At 39.8% G+C, this 12,161-nt stretch overlaps 1 protein-coding gene and 2 long non-coding RNA genes across 3 annotated transcripts in view; 2 read left to right on the forward strand and 1 right to left on the reverse strand.

The window, feature by feature from the left end:
• LOC146477707 (uncharacterized) overlaps positions 1-12,161 on the forward strand; it is a 545,413-nt gene that overhangs the window by 107,778 nt on the left and 425,474 nt on the right. The gene's annotated exons all lie outside the window — the stretch shown is intronic.
• Positions 1-12,161, forward strand: part of LOC146477710 (uncharacterized) — a 178,338-nt gene that overhangs the window by 50,550 nt on the left and 115,627 nt on the right. The gene's annotated exons all lie outside the window — the stretch shown is intronic.
• The window catches only part of LOC146477712 (uncharacterized), a 36,449-nt gene continuing 27,829 nt past the window's right edge, over positions 3,542-12,161 (reverse strand). Inside the window, exons 15-18 of the mRNA XM_085113049.1 lie at positions 11,642-11,743; positions 10,239-10,337; positions 8,621-8,838; positions 3,542-8,558 (exon numbers count right to left, since the gene is read on the reverse strand). Of these exons, the coding sequence (XP_084969175.1) occupies positions 4,464-8,558; positions 8,621-8,838; positions 10,239-10,337; positions 11,642-11,743 (4,514 nt within the window). The 3' untranslated portion in view covers positions 3,542-4,463. The remainder of the gene's footprint in view (positions 8,559-8,620; positions 8,839-10,238; positions 10,338-11,641; positions 11,744-12,161) is intronic.

Raw genomic sequence — 12,161 nt, forward strand, 5'->3', positions numbered from 1 at the left:
CGCTTCTTTGAAGTTGTCAGTTTAACGGCATCAAAACACAACCTGTGTCGTTCACAAGTATCGATACTTGAACACTCCCAGGTATCGACTATGTGGCATAAATATCGACTCAGCCTTACGCTGCAGACTTCAGACTGAGTATCGGCTGCAGACCGAGATAAAGTGTTTTTCGCTAAGTTTTGAAGTACTTCACCACATTTGCCAACCTTAGCACATAGTTTCAAATTCATCGAAACTTCTCTGGAATCCTTTCCTATGCCAGACCACGAATCGTGCGATTTAGCTTTCACGTTTTAGTCGATGGATGAAAACCTCAAGTGTGAATATTGCAAACGTTTGTTATTATGATGTACAAGGTGGTTCTAACTTTTGATTTCGGGGACGAAATCCTAAAAGTGTGACCATTCAAATGAAAGGTACTGAGCAATACTTTCCTGTGGTGCTGTTTATCATGCTGTACAAGTTGGTTCTAAGTTTTGAGTCTGTGGATGAAATCTTCAATTGTGACCACTCAAATGAAAGCTACTGAGCAATACTATCCTGTGGTGCTGTTTATTATACTGTACAAGTTGGTTCTAAGTTTTGAGTCTGTGGATGAAATCTTCAATTGTGACCATTCAAATGAATGTTACTGAGCAGAACTTTCCTGTGGTGCTGTTTATTATGCTGTACAAGGTGATTCTAACTCTTGAGTCTGTGTATGAAATCCTAAAGTGTGACAATTCAAATGGAAGCTACTGAGCCGTACTTTTCTGACGTCTTGTTTCTTTTCCAGTATTCTTACAAATTTACATTTGAAATTTTTCTTGAATTTTGATTATAAACGCTCTCTGGAATGAAAGAATTCTTTGTGTGTCCATTAGCAGGCGTTGGTACGCAACGTTTTCCAACACTCCAACAGGAATTGAATCCAGCTCAGCTGCTCCAGAACCGCTAGAAAGACTCAGGTCGAGTCCAACACGAGCCCAACACATTTCCTACAAACGTGCCTCAAATCTGACAGCAAACGTTTCATCAGATTTTATCTCAGGCTGCAGCTTATACCCAGAACGGTGCGCTGAACGTCTCATAATCCTTAAGCCCCGGTCAAACCGGCACATAAAACTCAACAATAGTTGATGATAGTCGATGATACTTAAAATTTGCGCGCTCGTTTGACCACCAACTATCACGCGTTCTAATCGACTATCATTCCCTTTGCGCGTGTTCAAATTCTTCATGATAGTTGATGATAGTTTTTCGCGTTTGACCACGCTCATGATAGTTGGCCACAGCTTTTCGGTCAGCTGTTTTCTCTACCAACGCTCTCTAGATTCATTTTCCGTTAGTTCTTCCAACAACAGAAGGAAAACGAAGCAGGCTGCCGCCCTCTTGCGCCGCGAAAAATTTATCCGTTCCAAGTTTTGTAACTTAACGCGACGCCATGTTTGTAGTGTTTACACTCGGCGGTGAACTATCCTCGGCGATTACTAGTTTCTTTGGGTCGTTTGACCATCTGCTCAGTGATAGCTGATAACAGTTGATGATAGTTTTGACTATCATCAACTATCATCGACTATCATGCGCCGTTTGACCAGGGCTTTATGGCCTGAGAAATCAACGATAAGCCTTGGTTTCTGGTTGAAAGGGTCGAAGGGTCGTATTGTAGCTTTGTTTAACGATATTCCTCGCATTATTACCCAATTACAAGCTGGTTCCCAGTTATTTAGAGCTTTGTTAGTGCAGCTGCAGTAAGAATTCAAACAAAGTTGTCACATATTATGCCGACCACACGTGGCACATCAATCGACGGTGAAGCTAGCGTACAACTATATTGTGAGGAAAGTCCATGAGGGATGTTTTGAATGTTTTGAATACAGTTTCCTCCGCCCGAATCAAACCACTCCCCCCCCCCTAACCACCAAGCAAACAAACAGAACAAAACAAAAGTGTTGCACTAAAAGATAAAGTCTTGAACTAAAATGTTGCACTTAAGTTCCTTGACACGAGCTACAAGTTAACAACAACCGTCAAAATTACCCTGCAATCATTGCCCAAATTTTGTACAGACAAAACAGACAAAAGAGTATCCCCTTTCTGTTAAGGGAGCTTGTTCTCGATATAGCAAGATATTAACATTTATTACACCCATTTTGAAATCACTGGTGATCCTTGCATCTGTTTGGCTCTCAACAGTGCGATTTATTCCCAAATTGCACCATTTTTTGCTTTAAATCGCATCCTTTCTTTAGCCCATCAAAATGGAAATGAAGTAACAAAAATAGAACATTAATATTGACAATGATACTCTGTGATTTCAAAATAGGTGTAATAAAGTGGTAATTGAACTTTGTGTCGTGCAATTTTGGTCTGAAATCATACTTGTGATTTCAAATCCAACTCGCGCTGCGCGCTCGTTCGATTTTGAAATCACGCGTATGATTTCAGACTAAAGTGCACTTCACTCAGTTCAATTGCCATTATAAAACGCTATTGGCTCGTATAATCACAGCAACTTTGACATTGTCATAACTTTCCACATTTGAACAGTGTAGCATCCCTCATGAAGTTTTCCTCCAGCTGTGTTGCACGCCAGCTTCAAGTAAAATACCACAGAGTGTAACAAGGCCTCTTGTGTTTCAAGTAGTCATTTAGCTGGCCAGGACCTCAAAATTGTAATTAGCACTTCCTATTCAAGCGAAATTTAGACTGGGAAAGGTCAAAAACTGAATTACACAGAAAAACGATCGCTGTTGTTTTACGTCTGGCATTATTTATCACGGACGTGCGTGTATTTCTGCACATGAGAAACATTTGAACCCGTTAAGGACGGTGCCTACTTTTGTTACTGCGCATACGTTCCGCGCATCTCGAGATACTCGGTTTTCAAATGGGTGGTGCCTACTAATACAGGGATATTTTCGCACGGTTTAAAACTATGCGAACAAAGCAGAACTTATCAAGTGCTTTTGGTAACGAAAAAGAAACTTGGGGGTAACCATGCATTTTTCAGACATAATAAAGTTTCAATCTGGAAAAAAACACCATACATTGCTTTGTATTTTACTGCTTTTTAGAATTATTGTTGCTTAAATATCTTTGAAAAATGCGTGGTTACCCCCAATTTTCTTTTTGGATTCCAATAGCCCTTGCTAAAATCTGCTTTTCCCCGCGCATAGTCATAAACCGTGCAAAAATACTTCTGTATTAGTAGGCACGGTGGCTCCTAATACAGAAGTATTTTTGTACAGTTTATGAAAAAAAAAAAAAAAAAAAGGAAAAACAGATCTTAGATCTTGAAAAATGCATGGTTACTCCCATTTTTTTTTTTTTTTTGATACTAACAGCACTTGCTAACTTCTGCTTTCTCCGCATAGTTTTAAACCGCGCAAAAATATCCCTCTATTAGTGGGCACCACCCATAGGAAACCCGAGTATCTCGAGATGAGCAGAACGTATGCGCAGTAACAAAAGTAGGCACCGTCCTTAAGCCCCAGTAGAGATTAGCTTCTCATTTCGTTTTGGAATATGGGTAAAGGATCAAACACACAGGTCATGAAGGTGAGGTTGTAGTTTACTTTCCAGCTTACATTTTGTGAAAATTTTGATTCGTGACACACGTCATGCAATTCACGATAGACATTCCAGAACTATCACGTGTTCAGATTTTATGGCCATATTGGGAAAACGTTTGTTTTTTTTTTTTTCAACACACGTGCTTGATTGAGCAAACTTCATTTGGCTTCTGTAACAGTACACTTTTTCTAGCGACGGTTGGTTGGGTTGAAGACGGAAGAAACACGTTAAACAGTAAACTGGAAAACAGTGACTTCGTTCAGTGTGACAGGGGTATTTCTGTCTTATCTTTACACACATTCTTCACAAGGGCAATGATCGTCAAAGTTAATTGACACCAATGAGGAGAATCTGGAATTTGATATTGAGGCTTAAGAGGTTGAAGGAGTTTCTCAGTAAGTTAAAAGCCTCCACTTTAGACTTTAAGTGTTAACGTGCACTTTGTTACGCAACTGTCTTGTTAAACACCACACAAAGGACCGCTCAGAGCTAAAATCATCATTAAACTCAATTTTTGTATCAGGACTGAGATCTGTAGGTATTTTTTCAGTCAGTAACACAGGCAAACTCGCAAAAAAAGAAAATCCAAGTTCTCCCAACAGGAGTCTAGCCTGTGACCTTCGGATTGCTAGTTTCTCTTTCATGTTCCTATGCTTACACTGGCGTGAATTGTTCCGTTGGTGAAACTCACATATCTCTCAGCAAGACATTGAACAATCTGTTGTCCTTGAAAGAGTATACTTGTAAAAGCAATGTAAAACAAAAGCTTGTGTTAATTTTCCAGACCGTGAATAAGTTTTCTGATCAATCATTTGTGTGGTATAAAACCAGCCTTGTATAATTCAAGTCTAACGTTTGCCTTGAAGACGAACGTTAGACTTAAAAGAACTACAATTTTTCTAGTTTGTTCATGGAGTGCCGGTAGTACTTACCTCAGCATCTTCTTCTCCATACAAGCTTACCGCTAAACTAAGTGACGTTAGAGACTTACAGTCTGCAAAACACTTGCTAAGATCACATCCAAGGCCTCTACTTGTAGAACTGTGGTCGTTGATTGTCAAACTCAGAGTAGTTAAGGTCTCACTTCTTGCCAGAGTATTACACAGTGCCAGTAACTGACCTACACTCACTTCACTGCAGCTATTGATTGTGATACTGAGAGTTGTTAATGACTTGCTCTTGGCAACACTGTCTCCTAGACTCGGCATCCAGTCTTCACTCATTTCACCATAGTTGTTGACTGTAAGAGAGAATGTAACTAATGAGGGGCTCTTCTCCAAACCGCCACCCACATGATCCATCCAGTTTCCAATCACGGCCCTGTAGTTGTTGATTTTAAGAGTGAACGTCGTTAATGACGTCAGTTTTGCCAAAACATTGTTTAGATGCTCCATGCAGCCTCCTTTCTGAACACTGTAGCTGTTGATTATGAGAGTCATTGTGGTTAACGACAATTTTCTTGCAAAATTGCCAAGTTCGTCCCCTTTATAATGTTCACTCATGTCATCGAAGTTGTTGAATGTGAGTGATAGTGTACTTAATGGCGTGATTTTTTCCAAAATGTTACGCAGAAACAGCATCCAGTGAAAACTTGTGCCACCGTTGTTAGTGACTGTAAGAGTCAAAGTACTTAATGCCATACAGTTTGCCAACGTATCACCCAGACCCAACATCCAGCTTCCCGTGGTGTCGGAGCAATTACCGACTGTAAGAGAGAGAGTAGTTAGAGACGTGTTCCTTGTCACACTGTCACCGAAAATATATCGAGGAATGAAATGGTAAGGGTTAAGTATAAAACTAAAAACAGTCAGTGTTGTGCTCTTTTGCACCGCGCTGAACGTAAGCCGCACGAGGTCATCAATGCAGGAGTGGCAGTTATTAACTGTAAGCCTGAATGTAGTCAATGAAACATTGCTTTCCAAACCATCACACAGACCATTCGCCCATAGTCCACCTTTGTCACAGTTGTTGACTGTAAGAGTAAGAGAAGTTAGGGACCTGTTTTTCGCCAAAGCATCGCCCAGACTCCCTATCCACTTCCCACCCTCGTGAATAGTGACAGATAGTGCTGACAACAACGTGTTCTTCGCCAAACCGTCAGTCAGGCTTTGGATCCACTCTCCCCTCTTGGAACTGCGGTTGTCGATTAAAAGCGATAGTGTAGTTAGGGAATTGTTTTTCGCCAAAATATCTCTCAGTACTGGCAAGCTGGTCTTACTTTTCCCACTAAAGCAGATTGCAAGAGCCAGTGTTGTCACTGACATGTTTTGTGCCAAACCTTGACCCAAATGGGTCATCCAGTCTTCATCCTTGCCACTGTAGTTGCTGGCTGTAAGGGTAAGGGTAGTTAAGAACGTGTTGTTTGCCAGGCCATTACCCAAACCATCCACGCGACTACCACTCTTGCCACTGAAGTTGTTGACTGTAAGAGCAAGTACTGTTAATGATGTGCTGTTAGTTAATACGTCGTCTAGACCGTGTGCAAAGGTTTCGCTCATGCCATTGACTGTAAGAGCAAGTTTGCTCTTTCTACTATCCTTAATTTTGGTGAAGACTGAAGGTAATAATGAAGGATCGTCAATACAGAAATCAAGACCTTTAAGGCTATTATTTGACATCGCGCAATGGACCTTCACGTAATGGTTCTGACCATTAGTTTTTAACTCTTCAAAAGCAATCTTGCCACCTCTGGTCAACTCTCCCAGAATATTTAAAGTAACGAAAGAATCGGCCTTGTGTGACTTCAAATAACTTGAGAGGCTGTTTGCAACACGATAACCAACTTTTCCGTGGATATTCACAGTGCGTCTAAAAGGCGTTGAATCTACCAAGACCTTACCTAGAGCTTCTGATCCATCATAGCTCAACTCGCCGCAAAGATTAGCTAACTTAGCAGTTGCTATCTTTCCTTTGATACCCGGGTGGAAAATGTGCTTTCGCTTTGGCTTGTTTTCTGAAATTATACCTCTAACAACAGTCGCCCAGCTTTCTGGGAGGTCTCCAAAGACTTTAACTTCTAAAGTATCCAAGGAGCAATTTTGTAGCAAGCCTCTTTCTAGGGAGTTGAGAGCTGATTGACTCAATCTTCCATACACGGTCAGAGTAAAAGACTTTAAAACGGTTTGTACTGCAAGTCCTTCCCCAATGGTAGTTGCTAGTGAATCTAGTATCCCTCCATATAACGTGACATCAACAGAGGTCACGCATTTGTGAACTAGAATTCGTTTAAAAGCCAGTACTGCAGTGTCACTCATTGAACCATAAATCTTGAGGACAACTGACTGCAAAGGTGTATTAGGAGACAATCCCATTTCAAGAGCGCTTGCCCAAGCCTCGCCCCATTCTTCCTTCAGTTCAAAGGTTACAGTTTTCAATGCCTTGCTTGCAACCAATCCTCTACCAACAATCACAGCTGCGCGCGAAGATATGCTGTATAATGTTTTAAGAGTAAATGACGATAAAGTTGAGTTTGCAGACAGACAATCAAACAAATGTTGCGCCTCCACTGTGGCCAGGCTACATGTTAAAATGCACAAAGATGCTAGTCGATGAGAACAGGACGCTAGGTAATCCACAACGTTTTCTAGTAAAGCACCAATACGTTCACGTAAAAGTTCACGTGAACGATTAAGTTCACGTTCTCCCCTTAAGTTCACGGTTAACTGTTCAGGATGTTGCAAATTCGAAAAGGTCTTGCAGTATTTCGCGACAATAAAAAGCCCCTTGTATTCTTGTCCAAAGTAAATGTCAATTTCAACAGTCAACGGAAAAGGAATGAAGGTACAAAGAGCCATCGCAACCTGTTCAGCATTTCCACTTTCACTGAAACTTTCAGTAAAAAACGTTGCTTCTTCCTCATTGCATCTGAGCCAGCTCCAGTCTTTACTATCCAGCTTCTCACCAATCTGGCTGAAAAGGATACTCGCTTTCTCACCCAGTATACCGGACAAAAACAGAAACACTTGCCGGTATTTTACTACAATATGGTTGTGGAAGTCCAACCGAAACTCTTTGAAGATATTGACCTCTTTTTTCAATAACAGAAATGCAAGGTATGCTGCGGCCAAGTGTTCTGCAAATGTTTTGTGAAAGAAGTGGTATTCGTGCTGTGGGTTGATCTTTCTCAGACTTGCTTCCTTGAAAACGAGACCTGATATGCGAGCTGCCAGATCTTTATACATCTCTTCAAATTTTGCAAGTTCTCTTTCACGAAATGAAAGACGATCTTCTAACAGGCATTTCCAAGCTAACTCTCCCAGTGCCAGTAAACTCTGTTCAAATTCCTTCTCGAGAGCCTCGTCATCCCGGGGAGCTTCCAACTTATTTTTCGCACAGAATCTTCGTAAAATGCATCGAACAATAATCTGATAGAGCTCAGTTCGACGAGATGGAAGTTCTCCCTCATAGTCCTCAAAAACAACACAGAGAAGTAGCAAATTCAATGGATTGTTTGGTAAAGCATGGAGGAAAGAGTTTTCCTGGATTGCTTTGATAAGCCTCTCTCCTTTTGACAAATGTTCGGGCCCCAAAAGTCTGAAGTGCTTCCTGATATACTCAAAGGCATCTTTGTCAGTAAATCCTTCTATTTGCAAAAGGACATCAAAGTTAACGTTCTGCCTCAATTCTATTCCTCTCTCTTGACGCGATGTCGCCAGAAGAAAGCAGAATGGAAACATTCGTCTGCGAAGCAATCTATCCACGTGATGTTCAGCACCTACAGGTAACTCATCAAGGCCATCCAAAATTATTAGAACTTGTTCTTGGTTATAGATATCCCGGATGTAATCCCTTAACTCTTTCTTGACGTCGTCATCTTCAGGTAGAAGTTGTTCATCGATGGCTTTTATTATGTCTCCATCAATGTCCCGGCATTTTAGAAGTAACACAATCTTAAATTTAGGAAATGAACACCCTTTCGGAATTTTTCCATTTGCCCAATCATAGGCTATTTTAAGGCAGAAAGTTGTCTTGCCAATTCCTGGGCTTCCCTCTACCAGCACTGTGGAATCTTTTTTTTTTTTTTTTTTTTACGTGTTAAAGTTTTCATCCATCTCCACTTTTTCTTTCTAGCATCTTCCGATATTTTACGGCTTTTGAAGATGTCATACATGTACACTTCCTTATTTTCAAGCCGAAAGTCTGTGTTTCGTCTGGATAACATTGTCAATCTTGTGTAGACATCTTCAAGAGGTAACTTCAAGGTGCTCTCCAAAAGGAAGGGTCTCAAAAGAGACCGCCTGTTATACTCTGCTTTTAGAAGTCTAACAACACGGTTACGTTGCCCTACAACAAAACAGCAATCACAGTCAAAGTTGTTCTCTGCGTCAAACAGTTTATTGAGAGCATGACTATTAACATACTGCTTGTATAGGAATTTTCACTTTGATTTGCGCAAGCTTGGTCTCAAAATATACGAATTTGTTCTGAGTGCAAAATAAAAACTGAATAACCTCCCAACTTCGAATTTAAATGTTACATTACCAGACGTTGCATCTACTCAAACACGGAAACATGGTGGTTGTTTAACTGGTATTTCAATAATACGTAAACTCTGAAGACTCAGCCACTGTTATGCTTTCAGTTCTCTGCCACCGCTAATCACACAAAACGTCTTAGAAAACAGAGACATACAGCTTAAGACCCAAGATGTTTAGACTGGCAGATTTCGATCCAATCCATTTTGTCAGTTTAAGTGTTTATGGGGTCCCGTTGTTGTCTCCTTAATCATGATTGACAGAAGGTGGGATTTAATGATCAGAGTCTGCATGTTATTAAAACGCGCTGTAAAAATTTAATATTAAATACCCTACGTACCAACTAAAGTAACAAGAGCAATCCCATTACTTTTTCTTAACACTGCCCTTCAATAAGTCTGGGAGTAGCAGTGTAGATACATGTATTAAGTTTTCGCTTTGTGTTTTTGCAGCAACATAGCTGCTTTCAAGCAATAGAGGACACAGCTTCAACCTCATCCCAGAATCTCTTTGACACTTGCCATTTTTAACTCGTGAATGTGCGTATACGAAATGAATGATTCGTGGACACCATGCAGGAATGAGACGTGACCTTAAAGGTATACAACGTTGTTCGCATTGTATTTGGTTGGCCCAGAACTCGAAACATAAATCGTATTTGACACATAGTTCCTTCAATTAACTATGTTTGACACTTATCCACTTATTCTGCATTCTACGCCGCTTAGATTTTTAGCCGTTCCGCTCAGCGAGATTGAACTTCTTGAATAGTTTTGTATTTTTTAAGAACGTTTTAATTTTGAAAATAGTTTGGAGCCTTGAAGGGGTTGGCTTTCAAAGGCGAATAAAAGGGAAAAAATATCTCCATTACCTCAGGAGATTTGAACCCTGGACCCTTTGCTTCAATCTCGGTCTTGAGGAGTTTTCAACGGCGGAATGCGGCGAAGGTTTACAGCCCATTGAGTAATCAGTGAAACAAGCGAGTGACATTTCCCCCACATTATTATAACTCGCTCATTATGCATGCACGCATTCACGAGTTAAAAATAAGCCTTCCACTGCTACAATATTATCGATTCCTCCAAGAGTACCACATGGCAAAACAGAAGATACAACATCTTATTGACTACATATTCTGCCAACATAACACATTTTTCAGCTTCTATAAATACATTTAAATTAAGGACGTCTACAGTAAAAGGTAGTTACCTCCACAAACAAGAGTAAACAGTCTGAGTCTCTTGGAAGTCTGAGGGGCACTAGAACATGAACCTTTGTTGTTTGCTGGTGTCTCTTCCCTAAAAGAATCTAAAATGAAAAATAACAAACAAGATAATAGAACGACTGGGTTCAAGGTTTTAGGCAGCTGGCTGTTTCAGGCAACATATGAGCACTCACTTCTTGGAAAAAAAAATGCACTCAATCTTTTACAAATATTACCAGCTTGTATGAGAGAACAGATGCCTTTTGTTTTCCGGCTAAGGTGTCTACTCTTGCAGACTACTAGTATTGGTTGCCTAGTTGTCAATTCCTGGCAAGAGGCCTGACTAGGGTCACTCTAGGTTAGTCTGTCACCACTAACAGTCCTTCTCAGGACAACACTCACCCAGATTATTATAATTTATGTACTTATGACATGACTCCTTTGTCCAAATATTTACTCTATTTCTCTATTAACCTTTATAAACAGTATTTAAAGGGGAAGTATCACGCAAATTTGATGTCATTTCAAAACCCCAAAATGTTTGTCTGACAACAGAAACAAAAAATAATCGTCTAGTTTTGTTATAAATTAACACCCCAGTGCAAAAAAACTGTTGATTAGTGCCTGGCCAGAGACAGAGTAGGTTGGAATGGATTGAAACTTGAAAAATGTCAGGCTAATGTTTTTCAAGTTTTCGTATTTTTGTTTCCAAAATGCGCTAGAACAGAGTACGAGTTGTTCCTGTCAAGAATTGAGTTGATTTCTCTCCTCTCGTTGTTCTATAATTATTTTGTAGCAAAGTGAAGGTCTTATTTCACCATTTTTAACAAAAGAGGTCAAAAACCCCATGATACTTCCCCTTTAAAGTGTTTGAGCTTATTTCGAGTTTTCAAGTTGTCAAGTTTTTTTCCCATGATAAAAAGAAAAACAAGATAGTGTAATAATAACATAATAACATAACTAGGGGGTGCGGAAGTCCATGAGAAACCACAAGGCTTTTAAATAATTGGCCCCTTTTATATTTCCAATTTAGTTAGTAAAATTAATAAAAGCATGTAGGATATTTCTGCAGACTAATTTAAAATTTATATATTTCTCATAGATGAGAAAAAGATTAGATCACCAATGACTCCATCATGTGGAATCATTCACACTTTGCAGTGGACAACATTGCTTTTTCAATTACAGTGCAACGAACTCAACCGGGGCCACCCAACATTGATCAGCCAATCACAGGTCACGTTCCAACAAAGGAGTCTGGCTTTGGTAGCTTGTAAACCAATCAAAAAAGAGAACATTTCTTTAAATTTCAAACTGTCGGTTTTTTTGGTGGCCTCGGTTGAGTTCGTTGCACTGTAACTATATACAGCAATGGGAAAGTAGAATAAATTATACAGAATCCACCTACCATCAGATCCACTTCTTTGGTGAGCTTGAGTGTCGGTAGGGAAACCCAACGGATTACAATCTACTGCTAAAGGATGGCTTCCAAGCTGAGCAGGTGAATAACCTTAAAAAAAAAAAAAAGATTTAGTTACATATTAATTAACGTACATAATTATTTTACAAAGACAAAATGGAGAAAGATAACATACACATTAATTGCTTTGAGAATGACTCACAAAACTAATCTATACTGTAATGTGCAGGAGAGCGTTTGGAATAGGACAGGTCAGAATGCACATGCATCAATTTAACAATTGTGTTTAAACAAATGCCCTAGTGGTCCAGTGTGACAACCACTACACCACCAGGACAACCAATTGAAGAGATAATTTGTGAGGTTTGGTTTGGTTTCAAGGTGACAGAGTAGTAGAAGCCTATCACTCTATTATTTTGTAACCCATTTAAGGATCAAATTCATAATGCTCAACGCAAGTAGGTTACAAGGAATCGAGGATCCAGTGAAGGATATAGGATATAAACAA

Source organism: Pavona decussata, unplaced genomic scaffold (genome assembly GCF_977016875.1).
Source record: "Pavona decussata unplaced genomic scaffold, jaPavDecu1.1 SCAFFOLD_69, whole genome shotgun sequence".
Classification (NCBI taxonomy): Eukaryota; Metazoa; Cnidaria; class Anthozoa; order Scleractinia; family Agariciidae; genus Pavona; species Pavona decussata.